At 43.2% G+C, this 24,246-nt stretch overlaps 1 protein-coding gene across 3 annotated transcripts in view; it reads right to left on the bottom strand.

Annotated features, from left to right (window-relative positions):
* Window positions 1-24,246, bottom strand: part of LOC121574842 (kazrin) — a 225,492-nt gene that overhangs the window by 158,611 nt on the left and 42,635 nt on the right. For all 3 annotated transcript variants that reach the window (XM_041887468.2, XM_041887469.1, XM_041887470.2), the window contains exon 2: window positions 10,756-10,913. In XM_041887468.2, the coding sequence (XP_041743402.1) occupies window positions 10,756-10,913 (158 nt within the window). The remainder of the gene's footprint in view (window positions 1-10,755; window positions 10,914-24,246) is intronic.

Raw genomic sequence — 24,246 nt, forward strand, 5'->3', positions numbered from 1 at the left:
GGTCGCAAGGCATATGAACTAACAGGTTATAGAGCAAACAACACAATTATCACAACGCATAGGTTGTAATATGGCTTTTTTTGGCTTCCCCAGTGATTTTACCCATACACCGCTGCTGCTTCCTAATGAGAACAAAACAATGAAGTTTGGTGACGGTTACCTGTCACGATCGTTATATGGAGTAGACCAATGCGCAGCGTTAGTTGCAAACATAATTAACTTTATTATCTATAGTGATAATAAAACAACAAACGAAACGTGCAGTCCTACGGTTTAACACAGACACAAAACAAACGGAAACAAGATCCCACAAACACGAATGGAAAACAGACTGTTTAAATATGGTTCCCAATCAGAGACAACCAGCCACAGCTGACACTCGTTGCCTCTGATTGAGAACCACACTGGCCAACATAGAAATAGAACACATAGACCTACAACACAGAACTAGAATACATAGAATCTACACACCCTGGCTCAACATATAGAGTCCCCAGAGCCAGGGTGTGACAGTACCCCCCCCAAAAGGCGCGGACTGCGACCGCGCCTCAACATAGACAAACCAGGGGAGGGCTGGGTGGGCATTCCTCCTCGGAGGCGGTTCCGGCTCCGGGCTTGACCACCACCCTTCAATACTCCCCCCGTAGCGCCCCTGGTCCGGTCTGGCCCCGCTGGCTGGAGCTGGACTGGACATCGTACCAAACCAGGGGTGCGAACAGGCCTGGCCGGGCTGGCGACGCGCACCGTAGGCTTGGTGCGAGTGGCAGGAACAGGCCGGGCCGGGCTGGCGCCGCGCACCGTAGGCTTGGTGCGAGGAGCAGGAACAGGCCGGGCCGGGCTGGCGACGCGCACCATAGGCTTGGTGCGAGTGGCAGGAACAGGCCGGCCGGGCTGGAGACGCGCACCGTAGGCTTGGTGCGAGGGGCAGGAACAGGCCGGGCTGGGCTGGCGACGCGCACCGTAGGCTTGGTGCGATGGGCAGGAACAGGCCGGGCCGGGCTGGCGATGCACACCGTAGGCTTGGTGCGAGGAGCAGGAACAGGCCGGGCCGGGCTGGCGACGCGCACCATCCACTTAGTGCGGGGAGCAGGAACGGGACGGACCGGACTGGTGACGCACACCACTTGCTTGGTGTGAGGAGCGGGACTGGGTTTCGTCATAACCCTCCGCTCCCTCAGCTGCCTACCGAGTTCCTCTCGCCGTGCCTCAATTCTCACCTTCTCCCTTATCGCCTCCAATAGCTCCACCCTCTGCACCACTAACTCCTGCTCCCTCTGCGCCAATAGCCCTCTTAACCTGGTGGCCTCCTCACCTAACCTCCTACTACGCCCTGTAGCTGCCTCCTGCTGCCCCGCCGCCCATGCCGTATGCCCCCCCCTAAAAAAATTTTTGGGTTGCCTCTCGTCCGTCCGACGACGACACTGTTGACGCCGTTGCTCCTCTCTCCGTCGCGCCTCTACCGTCTCACTCCATGGACGGCGATCCATCCCGGCCTGGATTTCCTCCCAGGTCCAGGACCCCTGCCCGTCCAATATTTGCTCCCACGTCCAGGCTGCCTGCTCCTGGACACGCTGCTTGGTCCTGGTATGGTGGGATCTTCTGTCACGATCGTTATATGGAGTAGACCAATGCGCAGCGTTAGTTGCAAACATAATTAACTTTATTATCTATAGTGATAATAAAACAACAAACGAAACGTGCAGTCCTACGGTTTAACACAGACACAAACCAAACGGAAACAAGATCCCACAAACACGAATGGAAAACAGACTGTTTAAATATGGTTCCCAATCAGAGACAACCAGCCACAGCTGACACTCGTTGCCTCTGATTGAGAACCACACTGGCCAACATAGAAATAGAACACATAGACCTACAACACAGAACTAGAATACATAGAATCTACACACCCTGGCTCAACATATAGAGTCCCCAGAGCCAGGGTGTGACATTACCCTCCTTCAGCAGCACTATATCTGGGGCTCACGCTGATCAACAACAAGTAGCACTAATTTAAGGTGACCAGATTTTGCTGCAAAAAAACAACAACAAAAAAACAATGCCATGGAACTATATTTACATTTTCCCTATAGTCCTTTAAAATACATGTATTCATTATAACACAGAAATGGATAACACCTCCTAGCCTATCTAGTAATTTTAGAATCACCCAAGTTTGGTAGCCTATGTTATTGGATGCAAAACTGTTCATGCGGTGGTTACAATGTATCACTGAAAAAACATTCGCCTGAACATTCCCATAAAAGGTCTGCAGCGAAGCCGCAAAAGAAAACGAGTTTGGTACAGGGACAGACAACATTTTCACATGAAAATCTGATTGGATACAGCATGTGATTAATGAAATATCAGACTCAATTTAACTCCAGAGCAGTGGCGACCCGTCATTCAGGGAAGAGCCCCACCTGTTTAGCAAAAAAATTAAAAAGGCCTGTTTTGCATGTTATTTTGGCATTAATTCATGTTACATATCAGTTTGCAAACAATGGGTGCTGCCATCGATTTACAGTAGAAGTGCCCATCCAATTAGGCTCAAAGTCATTGGCCACAGATAAAATGACGTCAAATCACGTTATATCTACAGTAGCTTTAATTGGACTGATAATGTCCACATCATACTTTCAAAATCTTAGCAAGCTAGCTAGCTAGACAAGCAGTCATCATCATGAATCATGTCGACAATCTACTGGAAAATATTTTTCAACCCTTGTCATATGAAGAGAAATTATAGATAAAACCTATCATTGATTGGACATAAACATTAAACGACATGTCGGAAATTGTTATTTCAACATTGAGTGGTTTAGAAGGAATCAGTGGCTAACTGCGAGTATCGCAAAGCAATCTCTATTCTGCTTCCCCTGCCTTCTATTTGGTGGAGAAGGTGTGTGGTCCAAGTCTGGGTTTAAGGATTTAAAACATCTGTCTGAAAGGGTCTCTTTTCCAAGGTTAAAAGTATAAATATTCACACGCAACACCATGGGCCAGAAAAGGTTGAATACATTGGCCATGCTGTCAATCCAGCATGACTTCTGCTGCTTTCAAAACAACTGGGAAATCTCAGACTTCTGACTTCAGTGCGTTCAAGACAACTGGGAACTCTAAAAAAACGAGCTCCGACTGGGAAAATAAGTTTAAACGGTCATCCAACTCAGGCTTCCAAGTCGGGAACTCTGGCCTCTTTCTAGAGCTCTGACTTTCCTACCTGAAAATCACTGACGTCATCATTCAACTTTATATTTTTCAGAGTTCCCAGTTGTCTTGAAATCACCATGAATCCAGAGAATGCCAGACTTTGATGACAAAGTTTGATGACAAAGTTTGCCAACAAGAAGGACCACTGCGCCACCTTTCTGTTCAAGTGAGCACAGCACAACATCGGAGTCCAAATATACACTACATGGCCAAAAGTATGTGGACACCCCTTCAAATTAGTGGATTCGGCTATTTCAGCCACACCGTTGCTGACAGGTGTATAAAATCGAGCACACAGTCATGCAATCTCCATAGACAAACATTGGCAGAATGGCACGTAATGAAGAGCTCATTGACTTTCAACGTGGCACCGTCATAGGATGCCACCTTTCCAACAAGTCAGTTCTTCAAATGTCTGCCCTGCTAGAGCTGCCCCAGTCAACTGTAAGTGCTGTTATTGTGAAGTGGAGCAACAACGGCTCAGCCGCGAAGTGGTAGGCCACACAAGCTCACAGAACGGGACTGCCGAGTGCTGAAGCCCGTAACGTGTAAAATTCGTCCTCTGCAATACTCACTACCGAGTTCCAAACTGCCTCTGGAAGCAACGTCAGCACAAGAACTGTTCGTCGGGAGCTTCATGAAATGGGTTTCCATGGCAGAGCAGCCGCACACAAGCCTAAGATCACCATGCGCAATGCCAAGCGACGGCTGGAGTGGTGTAAAGCTCACAGCCATTGGACTTTGGAGCAGTGGAAACACATTCTCTGGAGTGATGAATCACGCTTCACCATCTGGCATTCCGACTGATGAATCTGGATTTGGCGGATGCCAGGAGAACGCTATCTGCCCCAATGCATAGTGCCAACTGTAAAGTTTGGTGGAGGAGGAATAATGGTCTGGGGCTGTTTTTCATGGTTTGGGCTAGGCCCCTTGTTCCAGTGAAGGGAAATATTAACGCTACAGCATACAATGACATTCTAGATGATTATGTGCTTCCAGCTTTGTGGCAACAGTTTGGGGAAGGCCCTTTCCTGTTTTAGTATGACAATGTCCCTGTGCACAAAGCGAGGTCCATACAGAAATGGTTTGTTGAGATTGGTGTGGAAGAACTTGACTGGCCTGCACAGAGCCCTGACCACAACGCCATTGAATACCTTTAGGATGAACCCCATCGAACACCTTGGGATGAATTGGAACGCCGACTGCGAGCCAGGCCTAATTGCCCAACATCAGTTCCCGACCTCACTAATGCTCTTGTAGCTGAATGGAAGCAAGTCCCCACAGCATTGTTCCAACATCTAGTGGTCAGCCTTCCCAGAAGAGTGGAAGCTGTTATAGCAGCAAAGGGGGGGACCAACTCCATATTAATGCCCATGATTTTGGAATGAGATGTTCGACAAGCAGTCCACATACTTTTGGCCATGTATCGTATGTCTTGTATGCTGCTGCATAAATGATGTAATATGCCAGGGAGATATGTATACTGCAGCCAAGAAAGGAATACTACGTTTATGCTGTGTCATAAGCTGTTAGTAGCCCATGTGTCTCACCCCAAGAATTTGGTCCCTCTCCCCGTCAGAACGTAGCCTACTGTTTTGATTTGGTGGTGCACATGTAGCCTATGGCCTGTTTTAGAGAAATGTCATCATCAAATATTGTAAAAGTTTTCATTGTCTGCTTATATGCCCCCTGACTTGGTGTACAGGGAGAATACTGTAAGAACGGCCCATGTTCTGAATTCTGTCGCTGTCCATTTCAAAAGTGTTGAACAAATAGTCAAATCGACTACATCCATCTTAGCTCGCTCATTAATTTCTTAATCGAAATTACAGCTTGCCTCTTATCCGCTCATCGTTCCCTTATGCCATAGTTTGTACATCTCCTTCTACCCCCCCTTACCCCAACCCCCCCCAAAAAAAAAAAAAAAAAACATTGTGAAGTGGTGATCCCACTGGCTATAAGGTGAATGCACCTATTTGTAAGTCGCTCTGGATAAGAGCGTCTGCTAAATGACGTAAATGTAAATGTAATTGTTATATTGCTTATGTAGATATATCTCATTAGTATCTTATTAATCATTTTAGGCAATGTTGGAATGATGCATTTCATTGTTTTGCTTACTTCGTGTATTATAATTAGTTAATGTGCTTTTTCTCATGAGTAGGGGATACTATATAATGTTGTTGGGTCTGTAACCATGTCTGCTAGTGAAAGTTCAGTAATAAACCCATGTAATTCCAGTAGATATTGTGAGGGTTGTCTTGTTTTCGCAATGCGCTGCCTGTGCGTAGGTATATTGTCTATAATAGTTGATCCTCGTGATTGTGTTTTCCTTCCTTTTTAGAACACATAGGCCTAATAAAATACTTCAAACGGTAGGCTAAGAGCCTCTCTCTCTCTCTCTCTCTCTCTCTCTCTCTCTCTCTCTCTCTCTCTCTCTCTCTCTCTCTCTCTCTCTCTCTCTCTCTCTCTCTCTCTCTCTCTCTCTCTCTCTCTCTCTCTCTCTCTCTCTCTCTCTCTCTCTCTCTCTCTCTCTCTCTCTCTCTCTCTCTCTCTGTGGTGACTTAAAGAAGAGTAAAGTTAAGGCCTCAACATCTTGCTGAATTTATCTGAACTAACATCTATATGAATTTCTGTCGGTGTCCATTTTGAAAGTGCTGAACGAAGGCCTATCTCGTCGCATCTCGTTTGCTTGCACTTGCTTATACTTAAAGCTAGGGACTTTTCTAACACCTTCAAAGGCCTGCCTTAATGAATTGGACCTGGAGTTCCTATCACCTCAAAACAATTTGTTTTAATGTCGTATAGAGCTGGTCTGCTTTCTTTTAAAACAATCTTTATTAAGAGCTGTCATTTTATTGTGAGGAAATGCAGTTTTATTATAATTTTTTTCAGTTTTTTCCTCTGCTATGTGAGTGAACCAGCCCAGCCCGGCGGAGACACAATTTTCGGCAAAATCATTCTCAAGAGATTACTGAAAAAATTGTATTTTAAGATTAAGTCATACAATCAAAATCTTGACACACAGGTCTGTGTAAGTATTGGTGCTATAAGAATAAACATGATGAATCTACTGAACATAAATGTAATAATGTTTGTGTTTGGTTCAAAAGTCAAAACTCATGTCGGCATTCGTTATTATTGAAGAAGAATGCGGTTCTTATCAAGTTACACAAATCCACAAGGAGTCAGTAGAAACCATATTTATTTAAGCAAGTCAGCCATATCTGCTATGGTTTTTAAAAAGACAGTAAATGAGGCTGAATTAACTGTTTCGCTGCCAGACAAGGCTCTGCTGATAGCCAGGTGTAGCAGTGGTAAGGATTCACTACATGTTGCTGAAAAGAAAGCTCCGCTGTCAGGCCAGCTTTATGTCGGCCCTAACAGTTTGTGGGCACCGTTTGTCGCCGTTATAGTGCAATTCATGTATTGTTTAGTGTTGTGTTGTGTAGTGGCTTTGCTGGCATGCATAAAACATTTTTTTTTTGTTTGCCCCACCAAGATTTACATGCTAAAATCGCCACTGATCCAGAGTTGCTATTTTCTTTCTGCGGCTCTTTAAGGTTCCGCGGGGTGCCAGAACAGTCCAGTCTGGCTCTGCCACAGAACCAATTAGGCTGAGGTCAGCTGTAGCCCTGCTGCTGAAACACTGTCAGCTAACTGAACTCTGGTTCAGACTTACCCCGAGATTGACAGCTAACACGCAAGGAAGGAGAGAGAGGGGGGGGGACAGAGGTGGAAGAGAAAAAGAAAGAGAGATAGCGGGAGAGAGGGGGAGAGAGAGAGGGGGGACAGAGGTGGAAGAGAAAAATAAAGAGAGATAGAGGGAGAGAGGGGGAGAGAGAGAGGGGGGGACTGATTTAATATTCCACCTGAGTGTTTGCTGCTGCTCTACCCTTTGGACAGGTAGGCAGGCACTGCTCCTGTGTCGGCATCATGGAAATAGTATTTTCTCACCTCCTATTTTGGGAGGTTCTCTGGGCAAAGTCAAACATTACGGATATGAGGCTGTAATTACTGTGATCATGTAGACTGATCAAACAGAGCATTGGGCAGCACAGTTCAGAAAGGTCCCACTGTGTTCATACCCAGAGGAAATGAGGGAATTGAGTCGAGAGACACACCCAGTGAGATAGACTGATGTGTAAGCTTAGCCTACCACTCCACACTCTCCTGTAAGGAATCTCCTGGAGAGGATACAAGACTCATCGCCATGGCAGCAGGCAGCTGTCAGTCAAAGAGGGGCAGCCTACAGTGAGGGAAAAAAGTATTTGATCCCCTGCTGATTTTGTACGTTTGCCCACTAACAAAGACATGATCAGTCTATAATTTTAATGGTAGGTTTATTTGAACAGTGAGAGACAGAATAACAACAACAAAAATCAGAAAAACGCATGTCAAAAATTTTATAAATTGATTTGCATTTTAATGAGGGAAATAAGTATTTGACCCCTCTGCAAAACATGACTTAGTACTTGGTGGCAGAGGTCAGACGTTTCTAGTAGTTGGCCACCAGGTTTGCACACATCTCAGGAGGGATTTTGTTCCACTCCTCTTTGCAGATTTTCTCCAAGTCATTAAGGTTTCGAGGCTGACGTTTGGCAAATCGAACCTTCAGCTCGCTCCACAGATTTTCTATGGGATTAAGGTCTGGAGACTGGCTAGGCCACTCCAGGACCTTAATGTGCTTCTTCTTGAGCCACTCCATTGTTGCCTTGGTCGTGTGTTTTGGGTCATTGTCATGCTGGAATACCCATCCACGACCCATTTTCAATGCCCTGGCTGAGGGGAGGAGGTTCTCACACAAGATTTGACGGTACATGGCCCCGTCCATCGTCCCTTTGATGCTGTGAAGTTGTCCTGTCCCCTTAGCAGAAAAACACCCCCAAAGCATAATGTTTCCACCTCCATGTTTGATGGTGGGGATGGTGTTCTTGGGGTCATAGGCAGCATTCCTCCTCCTCCAAACACGGCGAGTTGAGTTGATGCCAAAGAGCTCGATTTTGGTCTCATCTGACCACGACACTTTCATCCAGTTCTCCTCTGAATCATTCAGATGTTCATTGGCAAACTTCAGACGGGCCTGTATATGTGCTTTCTTGAGCAGGGGGACCTTGCGGGCGCTGCAGGATTTCAGTCCTTTACGGCGTAGTGTGTTAACAATTGTTTTCTTGGTGACTATGGTCCCAGCTGCCTTGATATCATTGACAAGATACTCCCGTGTAGTTCTGGGCTGATTCCTCACCGTTCTCATGATCATTGCAACTCCACGAGGTGAGATCTTGCATGGAGCCCCAAGCCGAGGGAGATTGACAGTTCTTTTGTGTTTCTTCCATTTGCAAATAATCGCACCAACTCACCAAGCTGCTTGGCAATGGTCTTGTAGCCCATTCCAGCCTTGTGTAGGTCTACAATCTAGTCCCTGACAACCTTGGAGAGCTCTTTGGTCTTGGCCATGGTGGAGAGTTTGGAATCTGATTGATTGATTGCTTCTGTGGACAGGTGTCTTTTATACAGGTAACAAGATGAGATTAGGAGCACTCCCTTTAAGAGTGTGCTCCTAATCTCAGCTCATTACCTGTATAAAAGACACCTGGGAGCCAGAAATCTTTCTGATTGAGAGGGGGTCAAATACTTCTTTCCCTCATTAAAATGCAAATCAATTTATAAAATGTTTGACATGCGTTTTTCTGGATATTTTTGTTGTTATTCTGTCTCTCACTGTTCAAATAAACCTACCATTAAAATTATAGACTGATCATTTCTTTGTCAGTGGGCAAACGTACAAAATCAGCAGGGGATCAAATATTTTTTTCCCTCACTGTATATTGTAGCTACTCTACTGTGACAGGGCAGAAAAGGGCCTCATGGAGGGCCTCAGGTAACAGGACGGACCCACAGAGGAAGACAGGGGTGCAGGGAAAGATAGTGGTTCTACTGGACACAGAGCCATGGCAACAGGTAGATAATTAGTCAACTTGACAGCTACAGGATGCTTCAGTTAATATTAAACTGCTACCAACTTTTAGAAGTACAACTTCTCACAGAGATAATCAGCAGTCCATTCATGGCAGAGGCTACTGCTCATCCATCACCCTACAGTGTTCTATTGTTGAGCTGCAGAAAAACTGACTGCGGGCTAACTATCTTTCACTCCGGCTTGCATACAAATGGGCTGAGGAGAAGGCGATGGCCTTTTGCTGAATTACATTCTCTTTAATCAATGACACCGCAGCATCTTAGGAAAATATCTTGGGGAGAATGACGAGGGGACTCTATATCCATCAGCAAGTGTGTGATGTGACTAAAGGATGAGCCAAATGCATCACTGTGTCAAGTCCCGGAGAACATCCATCAAAACAAGAAAGGGAACAAGACGATACAGGGGGAAAGAGAACCTGTAAAGATTAATTATCAAACGATCCAAACCGGAGGATTCAAGCGGATTGTTTTATTACTTCTCCTTATAGCCAGACGGATTCTTTCTATAGAAATTCCTCACATATTATACATAAAGAGTCCCCTCTGTTGAAGAAAGGAGATCATTATGTTCCGGAAATAACTCTTTAGAAAAGAAAATGGAAAGCATTGTGATTGAAGCAAGCATTTCCTTTTCAAACATCCTGAGGATTGATAGAAACAAACAATCTATTGCAGAGCCAGTCACATTATGGCCATATCTGCAGTGCTGATGTTGTCACTAATGATTTTGAACAGCTCACTTTGATCAAGAGCTTCAGAGAGACTGAGAGACCATTACATTATTTATGCTCCTCTTTGAACGAGGTGGCATTCAATTATTCAAATGTCGACATTTGGGGACGATTCCGTTTTGTTGGACTTTTGTCTCTCCCAGGTCCTGCATAGTCAGTTAGCTCATAGCTGCCCTGTCAGTGCCTGTTCCCCGGGAGAAACTATATCCTCTCCAGAGAAAGGAAACACAAAGTGAAAGAGTAGAACAAATGCCCCAGGACTAAATTAGATACCTGCAAACTTCATCCTAATATTCCGTAAATAAATATTAGTTTGCTTGCTTGGAGGGAAATAGTCTAGCATAGTATCAGTTGAAATACTTTTTAATGGGTGAATTGAATTAACTATTAATACTCTAGTCAAGTCTAAACAGCCTAAGTATAAGTCGTCATAACATTAATGCCCTGAATTGCTGTGAAAACATTCCGTCCACCCCACATGATTTCAGTAGACTCATACACCAAAGAGACTTGTTTGCCCTTTTGACTCTTGACCTGGTTTTAAAGGAGGTGAATGATCAGGGGTCAGGGGTTAGAGGTCAGACGTCAGGGGTTAGAGGTCAGACGTCAGGGGTTAGAGGTCAGACGTCAGGGGTTAGAGGTTAGACGTCAGGGGTTAGAGGTCAGACGTCAGGGGTTAGAGGTCAGACGTCAGGGGTTAGAGGTCAGACGTCAGGGGTTAGAGGTCAGACGTCAGGGGTTAGAGGTCAGACGTCAGGGGTTAGAGGTCAGACGTCAGGGGTTAGAGGTCAGACGTCAGGGGTTAGAGGTCAGACGTCAGGGGTTGTACCTGTGTGTCCATGAGCAGGTGCCTCATCAGGGCCATGGACTTATTCAAGGTGTCTCTCTCTTCAGGCATGAAGGCCTCGTCCTCCCGGGACAGAGTGCCGGGCCTGGTCATCATGAAGTGGGCTATCTGGTCATTCAGACTGTTCAGAGACTGGACCGCTAGGAGAGAGCGATGGAGAGAAAGAGAGGGAGAGGGAAATAGAGAGAGAGAGAAGAGGAGAGGGAGGTAAAGGAGAGAGAGAAACAAAAAACTCAGGTTCATGCATAATCAATTTGACTCACACCAGTGTTGTGTTTGAGACCACCTAAAGCGAGACCGATTCAAGACCAAGACCGGAGGGGGGTGGGGGGCGAGACCGAGTCAAGACCGAGACCGGGAGGGGGACAAGGGGTCTGAGATTGAGTCAAGACCGAGACCAGAAAAATGTGAGTCCAATTCAAGACCATGATTGTAATTTTGTCAAATCACCACCATAAAAAGAGTTCAAAATGTCCAGTATTTCTGTGTTCATATTTAATAACAATATAGACTCTTTAGACATTCAAAATAGTGAAAAAAATGCATGCTGAGGGAAAATAGAGCCACTCTACAAATTATTACTAACCCAAACACAGTGGGGAACAATGGCCCTTCTACACCTTCAAAGAAGGGCTAAGGATTTATAAAATAATGATTATAATAATAATGATAATGATATGATTATTTTCAGTGATGTTCTGATTTAATCTTGTCTGTTTTTGTTGATAAGGAAAGGGTTAACGCGGAAGAGAAAAAAATATCCAATCAGGATTTTTCTTTGCTGGTCTCTGGGGAGATAAATCTAGCTAGCTAAATCAGCCATTGGCAAGGTCATCAGAAGCTAGATAAAGGCATCTGCCATTCAACTGTATTAGGGCAACATTTTGGAGTGACAGTGGAATCAACCAAACATTTTGACTTAATGGGTGGGACTGTTTTTACAAAAACGTATGGAAACTTCTTCCTTCTTGAAGGCCAACAGGTCACTGCGCAATATCGAGCAGTAGATTTCCCACGGTTTAGCTAGCTAGATTTTGTTGTCGACTAGTTTGCAGCGGCTGCAGCAGGTGTTATCAAAGAGGATGTTGCTGCTAATTTGTTAGCTTCTCCCTTTTCAAGAATAACTTTCAACAAGAAGTTCAGTTTCAAATGATCATCATCTGGTGAGTGGAACTGTCTTTTTTTACTGCAGAACGCTTGCTCTTGTTAGCCATCTCTTTGAAAATAACATGTGTGTGAAATATTGTTGCATTTAAAGTGGAACTGACAGCATTTTAGCAATATGACATCTTATTAAAATCTGTTCATATACACCTCCAGGAAGAATATGAAACCTTAAAAAAATATACTGTATATCTGACAAGTGACCACTTAGATATGGTCATTTTCAAATTTTTGTAAATTCTTAGAATGTTTGGGAATTACATATAGTAAGGCATTTGTGAAAATTCTTTAGCAATGTAGAGTGGGAAAGCGGCCATGTGTTTGGACAGTTAATAGACACTGCAGTAAATAAAGCCTAATAAAAACATCTGTCTTGTCGAGGACCGGTGTGCTATAGCCAATCAGAGCTACTGTAGGCCTTTATACAAACAAACCATTTGCCACACAGGCCTGCCATCATTCAATTTGAACTGAACTGTGTGTTTGCATGCAGTTGCAAAAGTGTGACTTTAGATCATTAGAACGCATTCGCCAAAAGCCACAAAATAAACCTGACTGAATTTCTGCAAATATGTAAACACCACGGGAGTCCTCTTACATTTGGGAACTTTACAGTCCTATTGATCAAACAACTATGAAAAGGTAGGCCCTCAGTTATGCACATCAACAACAACAAGATCAACAACTAACGCTAGCCAGAGCAAGATGATTTCAAATCTAAAAAAGGAACATTAGATAAACCCTCTCAAACTTTTTCAGCTAGTTAGCTGTCAACAATGCACTGATAAACCATGGGGAATTGTAGCCTCCTCATCCTTCTGCATCTTGCCTGCCAATGAATGCTTGTCCCAACCAAGCACCCAAGCTAACTGGCTGAAGTTGAAGCACCCAAGCTAACTGGCTGAAGTTGAAGTACCCAAGCTAACTGGCTGAAGTTGAAGCACCCAAGCTAACTGGCTGCTCTGGAACACTCAGACGAGAGTGCTCTGAAATCGGAGTAGATAGCCAGAGTGAATTTGCAAATGCAAGAGATATGCTAACTGGATAACAGTCGTTCAAGTTCTTGCTAGCTAACCAAAGGACACCTGCAACCCTAGCTGTGTATAGTCACCGAAAAACGATATGAGGGGAAGAAGTCAGTCGCTCAACCACTCCTCCAATGGCATGACATGAGATCCTCCTAGCAGCTAGCTAGCTATCTATCCAGCTAACGCTAGCTTGCTACATAAATAGATACCCTAGCCTATTAGCCACATTATGACTGACTTGTGATCATTGCCTTTGCTAGTTTGATTGTATTCCCAGCCTTAATTACATTAGTCAATTTTTGTCCAGAATATTGAGTCATTGAAACTGAAACAGTGCATCCCGAATGGAGGCAGCAAGCAATAGCATATTTTTTGGACTACCAAGAAATGTTTTGGTGAATTATATTAGTCATGCATTGAACTGCATCCATCTATTCTGCCAACAATGCCTTAGTGTTCGGCATGGAAAGTTGAGTCAAAAATAACCTATTTTTAAAACCTCTTATTAATTTGGTTTTGTAGCATAAACTGGGAATTAGATATTTTTGACTGATATTATGATTGTCTGTTTGTTTCATATCTGCAAAGTTCCACTTTAATCTTTCACTAAAACCATTTGAGAGCTGCACACTCTTGCTGCCTGCAGATGATATTCCGCTGAAACTAGGCTTTGTGTACGGCGCGCATGTGAATATATTTCACCTGCTTTGTAATTGTGTAGGCTACTTTGTGCATGATTTCTCTATTGTACAGTCGTGGTCAAAAGTTTTGAGAATGACACAGGTATTGCTCTTCACAAAGTTCACTGCTTCAGTGTTATGAGATATTTTTGTCAGATGTTACTATGGTATACTGAAGTATAAATACAAGCATTCCATAAGGCTTTTATTGACAATTACATTAAGTTTATGCAAAGAGTCAATATTTGCAGTGTTGACCCTTCTTTTTCAAGACCTCTGCAATCCCCCCTGGCATGCTGTCAATTAACTTCTGGGCCACATCCAGACTGATGGCAGCCCATTCTTGCATAATCAATGCTTGGAGTTTGTCAGAATTTGTGGGTTTTTGTTTGTCCACCCGCCTCTTGAGGATCAACCACAAGTTCTCAATGGGATTAAGGTCTGGGGAGTTTCCTGGCCATGGACCCAATATTTTGATATTTTGTTCCCCGAGCCACTTAGTTATCACTTTTGCCTTATGGCAATGTGCTCCATCATGCTGGAAAAGGCATTGGTCGTCACCAAACTGTTCTTGGATGGTTGGGAGAAGTTGCTCTCGGAGGATGTGTTGTTACCATTCTTTATTCATGGCTGTGTTCTTAGGCAAAATTGTGAGTGAGCCCACTCCCTTGGCTGAGAAACAACCCCACACATGAATGGTCTCAGGATGCTTTACTGTTGGCATGACACAGGACTGATGGTAGCGCTCACCTTGTCTTCTCCGGACAAGGTGTTTTCCGGATGCTCCAAACAATCGGAAAGGGGATTCAACAGAGAAAATGACTTTACCCCAGTCCTCAGCAGTCCAATCCCTGTACCTTTTTCAGAATATCAGTCTCCCCAATCCCGCAGCTGAATCAACTTTAGGAGACGGTCCTGGCGCTTGCTGGACTTTCTTGGGCGCCCTGACGCCTTCTTCACAACAATTGAACCTCTCTCCTTGAAGTTCTTGATGATCCGATAAATGGTTGATTTAGGTGCAATCTTACTAGCAGCAATATCCTTGCCTGTGAAGCCCTTTTTGTGCAAAGCAATGATGACAGCACGTGTTTCCTTGCAGGTAACCATGGTTAACAGAGGAAGAACAATGATTTCAAGCACCATCCTCCTTTTAAAGCTTCCAGTCTGTTATTCTAACTCAACCAGCATGACAGAGTGATCTCCAGCCTTGTCCTCGTCAACACTCTCACCTGTGTTAACGAGAGAATCACTGACATGATGGCAGCTGGTCCTTTTGTGGCAGGGCTGAAATGCAGTGGAAATGTGTTTTTGGGATTACGTTCATTTTCATGGCAAAGAGGGACTTTGCAATCAATTGCAATTCATCTGATCACTCTTCATGACATTCTGGAGTATATGAAAATTGCCATCATCAAAACTGAGGCAGCAGACTTTGTGAAAATTAGTATTTGTGTTATTCTCAAAACGTTTGACCACGACTGTACTACATAATTGATAAGTTGTATACCTCCACTACAGTACTTTGATACGTATCAGTAGGGATTAAGAAGTGAGTATACGCAACGCCCACTGAAAAAAAGGTGGGTGTATGGCTTATACCTGCATACCCTCCACTACACCACTGGCCCTTTGTGTTTTACAAAAAGTGCACTCTCCTACATGAGTGCGCTAGTATTACGGTTGTTTTCCTTTCAGAATCTCGAACCTGTCACACACTGAAGGCCTATAGGTTCGACATTGCGCAAACATGTTTATAATACATTTAAAGGCTGTTAAGATATTGTATTAATGTTTCAAGAAAGGAGTGTATATATTTGGCCTAGCAAAGCAGTTTTATGCGCTGACTGAATGGAAGCTGATAATTCTGAGTTTTTTACTACGCTGGTCTCGGCTGGTCTCAGGAAGAAATTAGGAGTCCTCACTGTCTGAGTCAAGACCAAGTACATATGTATCAGACACAGAGACAAGACCAAGACACTCAATATGTGGTCTTGAGACTGGACTCGAGACCGAGACCTGTCTTGAGTAATACAACACTGACTCACACACAGACTCACACAAACAAAGACACACACACACAGAGGGAAATGATCACACACATTGTTGTGGACGGAATCACAGAATCTCCATATGAGACCTGGACAGAGTCTGAGAACAACGTGAGGGAAATTACCACTGAGAAACTGAAGATGGACCACAGGAAGATTGAGGTGGAGCGTGCCCAGAGGACTTTTCCATATTATGTCTATCTCTGATAAGCTATCCAGGAGGGCAAAAAATTGCTCATATTAATACACTGAGTATACCAAACATTAGGAACACCTTCCTAATATTGTGTTGCCAAGTGCTAACAGTCAGTATCTACATAATGTAAACAGAGAGTTCTACTTTCTTGGGGACCTAAATATTGACCGGTTTTCATCAAGCTGTCCACACTCAAGAAGAAGCTTCTTACTGTAACCAGTGCCTGTAATCTGGTTCAGGTTATTAATCAACCTACCTGGTTGTTTACAAACATTACAGGAACTATATCATCCACATGTATTGATCACATTTCTACTAATACTGTAGAACTTTGTTCTAAAGCTGTATCCATACCCATTGGATGCAGTGATCACAATATAGTGGCTATATTCAGGAAACCCAAGGTCCCAAAAGCTGTATAAGAGATCGTACAAAAGATTTTGCTATGACTCTTATGTCGATGATGTAAAAAATATATATTGATCTGATGTGAATAATAAGGAACATCCAGACACTGCACTTGATGAATTTCTGAAAATGGATTGATGAGGAATTTAAAAACTGTATGGCTGAAAGAGGTGGGGCAGAAGGAGTGGCTAATAATTTGGCTGCACATCTAACTGGATGACTTACTACAAATTGAAAAATTATGTGACTAAACTCAACAAAAAGAAGAAGAAACTGTATTATGAAGCCAAGATCAATAATATAAAGAATGATGGGGAAAACAACTTTGGAGTACTTTAAATGAAATGATGGGCAGAAAGACACATTCAATTCCATCTTTCATTGAATCAGATGGTTTATTTATTACAAAACTATTTGACTTTGGCAATTATTTTAAGGATTTCTTCATAGGAAAAGTGGGCAAACTTAGACAGGAAATGCCAACAATGATCAGTGAGACATCGTATTCATGTATAAAAAATAAAAAAATAACGAAAGAAAAGCATTGTACGTTTGAATTTTGTAAAGTTAGTGTGGGAGAGTTGATGACAAACCTTCTGGCATTGACAACTTAGATGGAAAGCTACTGAGGATGGTAGCTGACTCTATAGCCACTCCTATCTGTCATATCTTTAATCTGAGCCTAGAGAAAAGTGTTTGTCCTCAGGCCTGGAGGGAAGCCAAAGTCATTCCGCTACCCAAGAATGGTAAAGCGGCCTTTACTGGTTCTAACAGCCGACCTGTCAGCTTGCAGACAGTTCTTAGCAAACTGTTGGATTTTTTTTGTTGTTGACCAAATACAATGCTATTTCTCTGTAAACAAATTAACAACAGACTTTCAGCATGCTTATAGAGAAGGGCACTCAACATGTACTGCACTGACACAAATGACTGATGATTGGTTGAAAGAAATTGATAATAATACGATTGTGGGAGCTGTAGTGTTAGATTTCAGTTTGGCCTTTGATATTATTGGCCATAACATGTTGTTGAAAAAACGTATGTGTTATGGCTTTTCAACCTCTGCCATATCGTATATTCAGAGCTATTTATCTAAAAGAACACAGAGGGTTTTCTTTAATGAAAGCTTCTCTAATGTTAAACATGTGAAGTGTGGTGTACCGCAGGGCAGCTCACTTGGCCCTCTACTCTTTTAAATTTTTACAAATGACCTGCCACCGGCATTAAGAAAAGCCTGTGTGTCCATGTATGCTGATGATTTAACCCTATAAGCGTCAACAACCACAGCTAGTGAAATCACTGCTACCCTAAACAAACAGTTGCAGTAAGTTTTAGAATGGGTTGCCAGTAATAAACTGGTCCTAAACATCTCTAAATCTAAGAGTATTGTATTTGGTACAAATCATTCCCTAAGTTCTGAACCTCAGCTGAATCTGGTAATGAATGGTGTGGCTGTTGAGCAAGTTGAGGAGACTAAATTACTTGCTGTTACCTTAGATTGTAAACTGTCATTGTCAAAACATATAGATGCAATGGTTGTAAAGATGGGGAGAGGTCTGTCTGTAATAAATAAATGTTCTGCTCTTTTGACATCACACTCCACAAAGCAAGACCTGCAGGCTCTAGTTTGGTCTTATCTTGATTATTGTCCAGTCATATGGTCAAGTGCTGGAAAGAAGGACCTGTTTAACCTGCAGCTGGCCCTGAACAGAGCAGCACGTTTTGCTATTCATTGTAATCAGAGGACTCATATCAATACTATGCATGCCAGTCTCTCTTGGCTAAGAGTTGAAGAAAGACTGTCCGCATCGCTTAATTTTTTTGAAATTCCAAATTGTTTGCAAACACGACTTACACACAGCACTGACACACACACTTACCCCACCAGACATGCCACCAGGGGTCTTTTCACAGTCCCCAGGTCCAGAACAAATTCAAGGAAACGTGCAGTATTATACAGAGCCATGATTGCATGGAACTCCCTTCTCATCTCATATAGCGCAAGTGAACAGCAAACCTGGTTTAAAAAACAAATAAAGCAAAACTTCACAGCACAACACCTCTCCCCCCTGTGACCTACTTTTTGTGTGTATGCACTGACATGTATGTGTAACTGATAGATGCACACACACACACACACACACACACACACACACACACACACACACACACACACACACACACACACACACACACACACACACACACACACACACACATACTACATGTTCATGTTTTTAAATATATGTAAATTGTCTGTAATGTCTTTTTCGTTATGTGTCGAACCCCAGTAAGACTAGCTGTCGCCATTGGGGTCGGCTGATCGGGATCCTAATAAAAATCACACAAATAAAGAAAAAAAGAAGAGACACACACACACACAGTACACAAAATGTACAACAATAAGATTGTCTGCCTTTCCATCCATTGCCATGGTGACCTGTCATCTCAACTAATTTGCCTTACACTGGCTTTGCTTTCACATCTCCCCCCTGTGAGTCTCCCTCCATGTCCTGGCTGATCTCCCCCATTTGCATTCTGAGTGCTGAGCTCTAACCCCTGTCATCCCCATGGCCACAGCTACAGCACTGCTCCCTTAGCACTGCTCCCTCCCTGGCTGAGCTCTAACCCCTGTCATCCCCATGGCCACAGCTACAGCACTGCTCCCTCCCTGGCTGAGCTCTAACCCCTGTCATCCCCATGGCCACAGCTACAGCACTGCTCCCTCCCTGGCTGAGCTCTAACCCCTGTCATCCCTATGGCCACAGCTACAGCACTGCTCCCTCCCTGGCTGAGCTCTAACCCCTGTCATCCCCATGGCCACAGCTACAGCACTGCTCCCTCCCTGGCTGAGCTCTAATCCATCCCATCCCAAATCTCACTCCAGCCCATTTTATGCATTTGTTCATGATGTAAACTCTGGCGATCATGTAACCATTTGTTTTTCAGCCACTAGAGTCGATGCATCAATATATGCAGCCCTTTGAAAGCAAACACACTATGCTTACTTCATAGAGACCTTACTGTGGAAGCTGTAAATGTTTCATTAACCTCTCTGGCCCAAGCCCCTGTAATGAGAGCACTAATGTCGCTATGTACTGTATAATGGATAATGACTGTCTTCACTTCAATAGATGACTGTGCAAACCAAACAGGCTATGCCATACCGTAATTTGAGCCAGTTTCACACAGCAGGAAAATATTCCTGCAGCAACAGGAAATGTGAATTGTTATGTGGATTATAATTAATATACATTTTTTGTAGGGGTTGATACATTTTTCGTTAGGGTAAATCAAGTCTAACATTTTAAAGTGGAACTTACAAACTTTAGAAGCCTTTAAAACCTTGAATACACTACAAGTTAGCATTTTCTGTAGTGCAGAAAAAAATCCTGCAACAGGATGATCAAATTAAGACATGGCATCTGTAGCTGTCTAGAGGAGAGAGGAGGATGTTGTGCTTGGCTAAGCAGTGAGGTCAGGTCAGCTCATCAGACATGAGAGCAGATGACCTTTGACCCTTAGGTTGGCCACAGGAGGTGAAGAGGAGAGGGTGACCTGCAGAGTAGGTTGAGAGGTCAGCAGAGGGAAGTGGAACAGAGGGACATTGGTCACGTGTGACGCCGTCCCCGATGACAACCAAGGTCAGTCCATCAACAAAATAATGAACGATTTATGTTCCCACCTTCCAGTTTTCCATTGAATGGCAACAGCATCGCACAGTCAGAGACATGTTTATGAGCACACAGCCCTGCAGGCAGGCAGAGGCACACATCAAATCAGAGGCAGAATAAAATAAAATATTTATGACACCGGTTGACGAATGGATTCTAATTTCACATTCAACATTGACGAGGTGTACCTCTCTCTGCCTGAAAGACAGGCGGGCAGACAGGCTGCTGTGTAATGAAACGCTGCTGTTGAAAATGACATTCTGTCAGACGTGGAGAACAGAACAGACACACCTTCAGCTGTACTTTCAATTTCTATTCAATGCAATCTGTCACTGACAGAGAGAAAGAGCTCAGCTCAACGGAGAAACCAAGTGGCTTTTTTTCTGAAAGCAATTCAATAACAATAACAAAATATTAGAGTGAAAACGCAGTTTGCTCAAATAGGGTTCCACTATTTACATAAAGTATCAGGATAAACGAGTAGGCTATATACAAAACCATATTAGAATACTACAATGTAACTTCTAGACACATAAGGCAGGTGACTCTTCCCGTTAGTGTAGCTCCAGGTGCTGGGTACAGCTCCAGTCCTTAAGGGCCACAGGGTCTGCTGGTCTTTATTCTAGCCTTTTGATAAATTACTGTTTATTTCTGGGAAAACAGATATGTACACTCTCTGGGCAATCACTAACATGAATTGATCAAGTAAGTTGCCTGTAGAAATGAAAACATGCATCAGTGCGGCCCTCAAAAGACTGGAGAGGTGCTCTCCTGCACGCATTCCTAGATTCACATCTAATCATATTCACACAGCAAGTGCAGAGCAGACAAGCCATTAGCATGGAAATGAACACACGCCCCCTTATTCTACAGAGAGTAATACAGGAGAGGAAATGTCAACACTTGTTTTCAGATCAGTGATTGAATACAATACCTAACCTAAGTATTCAAATCACCTGGAGAGCTGACCATGTGTCAACTCAAGCATTCGATTAGCATAACTCAGAGAAATGGTATTAATGCTCTTTCTCAGCAAGCGCCACATTACATATTTTCATCATAAATATAGGGACATTTCTAGTCCCTTCAGTATTTGCTGAAACATAAATCCGGAAAGTCAAATGCATTTGATGTATTTCAGATAGTCCTCGGAACAAGGCACCTGTAATCATTTCTGTTCCTTGTATTATAACAATGGTGTTTTGATATGCAAATATAAACATTTAAGCTACCCATTTGCACACTCTTTTCAGTAGTTTTACCTCAGAGTTTATGACTATGAATCAAACTCATACATTTTCCTGAATGATCTACTGGATGGTCAATGAAATCACCACAGCATTGTTGGGTTAGTGTTTATTTGCCAGACTAGAACTCCTCCACATGGTCCATACACATGTGGAACAGATTAAATAGAGCTCATTACAGGCTTTGTAGAGCCACTGAAAGACACAACGGCATCAACAATTAACTGTAATGAGACCAGTCAACAGTTGACACGGGGGGCCAGTATGAAAATATATGCACTCACTAACTGTAAGTCGCTCTGGATAAGAGCGTCTGCTAAATGACCCCCAAAAAATAATAAGTAAATGTAAGAAAACAGCTAACTCTTATTAATGTAATATCGCTAGAGGGGTGTTTTCTCACTTCATCTGTGTTTTGTGGTGTTTGTTAAATATCAATCTGCATAGTGTTTCCTGTGGGAGACAGATTTGTTTGGCTATGGTGTAATTGCAAAATTAATCAATGAAAAGGTAATGATTGGGGTTTTTCACCCAGGCCTTCTTATCCAGCCCCGCACTATAGATTAATAACAATTTGCTGCTGGTGCAGAGAGAAATAAAGATGAGCATTTCAATTCTTCAGCAGCTTTTGGGATCCCTCCCTGTCCAGGTGCTGTGGTATAGTAAGACTCAGAAGCCTGCATACTGCCAAGGCAATTTGAAGAAGTTCCAAGGACTTGACACAGGCCCAGGGCTGCATCAATGGATGAGAGGTCTCCGAGGTTCTGAGACGACCAAGAGAACGCAACTCTGCTGCATCTCAGTTATACTGACGCCAGGAATGCACCCCACAGAATCATGCTGGAGAACAAAGCCTGTATTGAATCTAAAATCAAGGCTATACAGTTACATGATCTGCTTCTTTCAGAACGGGAAGAGATTGAGGCAAAAGAAAGCTTGCAACTGTAATGCTTATTGTAAAACTGCTCAAACACAGGCATTTGGGAAGGTCCATTATAGTTCACAGAGGTTTGCTTTGCATAAAATTAACCCAATCCCACTCGGTATCTGACAACATCTATAAAGGCTTGTAACTTTGACGTTTGCCACATTGTTCTGCATCAGTATCCATGGGAGGGTGCAATTTATCCCCTGATTGTCTATGCATCGCAATCTCCTGAGAAATTTGACACCTTTCTCAAAGCCATGCTCTAAAAAATATATATTGTTGACAGCTCAAGTGTCCCTTAGAGTTAGACAGAATGAAATTAATTTTGTAGACCTGTCAAATAACAATTTATTCTGAAAAGGTAAATCTGGGCTGCAATAGGAATAACTGCCAAAACCCCCACTGTGAATGGACCACAGTGTTGGCTCTAAAAGGTTTTCCTTTATGTGGACACAATGACAAATACTTCACCTTGGTAAGCCTCATTCCATAGTACCCCAGTTCCTCAGAAAGCAACTGATCCTGTCGCTCTCAGCACTGACGTCTATCTGACTGTGTGTAGAGGATGAAGCACAGAAGATGGAGGTATGTGTGTATGAAGCATAGATTTGCTCTGTTTTGCTGGGCGGAGAAGGATATGAAACGCAACACTGACACTCACTGGATTCAGGGGGTTGATCTCAAAAAGGAAACAAGCCAAAAATCCAGAATTCCATTCATGTTCTACAGAATCAAGAATCTGAGAATCCACAGCCCTCAGTCTAAAACAAACAGCCAGACTGGCATATACCAGAAAGTAGGCTGGCCCTCTTTGAAGTCACGTACTGTAGGTCGATTCGTTGCTTTCTTTTTATTTATAAAGCTCTCTTACAAAAACTTCTGCAGTACCTAACATCATTGATAACCTTTAGACGTACTGTATGAGCTACCATACTGTCACGATCGTCGGATACAGAGGACCAAGGCGCAGCGTGGAAGGTGAACATATTTATTAAATAATGATTACACTAACAAAAACAACAAATCGATACGTGACGTCCAAAGGTGCAAACCACAAACCTACACAGGAACAAAATCCCACAAACACTGTGGGAAAAACCACCTGACTAAATATGGTTCCCAATCAGAGACAACCAGCAACAGCTGATACTCGTTGCCTCTGATTGAGAACCACTCTGGCCAACATAGATATACAAACACTAGACTAGACACAACGAGCACAAAACATAAACTCTACACACCCTGGCTCAACTTAAAAGAGTCCCTAGAGCCAGGGCGTGACACATACCCAGTCTCCACACAGTTAGGTAAATCTGCTTTTAGTTTATTTGCACCCCATGTATGGAACAACCTACAAAGTTCCCTTCAACTAGATGTACTGGTGTGGGGCCTGCTTTGCTGAGGAATGTGACTGTTTCTCTTGAGTGTGTTTTGTAATTTAGTATATTTGTATTATGTTGTATTTGTACCTTGTAAAATAGACATTGGTCTCAATGGGACTAAAAAAGGTGAAGTAAAATAAAACAAAAAATACAGGAAGACAGACAGACAGACAGATAGACAGGCAGACACGGCTTGGATTTCCCTGCTTCGCTCTGCTCCATCCATGCCTACCAGCCTACCAGCTTGCAGAGATCCCTTGGGTCCTTATCAGATGTGTACACTGAAAAAAGGTGCTATCTAGAACCAAAAGGGGTTATTTGGCTGTCCCTTAGGAGAACCCTTTAAAGAACCGCTTTGGATCCAGGTATAATCATTTTGGTTCCAGGTAAAACCCTTTTGGGTTCCATGTAGAAACCTTTCCACAGAGGGTTCTACATGGAACCCAAAAGAGTTCTACCTGGAACCAAAAAGTGTTCTACCTGGAACCAAAAAGGGTTCTCCTAGCAGAACCCTTTTTTAACCCTTTTTCTAAGAGTGTGGTTCCCATTGTGCAACAGTCTTGCTTTGGTTGGTGTAGAACAAAACCTTCTGTTCCAATCAGGACCTAAACACAACACTCACACAACAATCTGTTGCCGAATGAAGAATGGGAAACAACCATATAGACTTACACTTACATACGCACACACCAATCTGACACTCAAAAACTAAACCGAT

Source organism: Coregonus clupeaformis, chromosome 10, assembly GCF_020615455.1.
Source record: "Coregonus clupeaformis isolate EN_2021a chromosome 10, ASM2061545v1, whole genome shotgun sequence".
In the NCBI taxonomy this organism is placed as follows: Eukaryota; Metazoa; Chordata; class Actinopteri; order Salmoniformes; family Salmonidae; genus Coregonus; species Coregonus clupeaformis.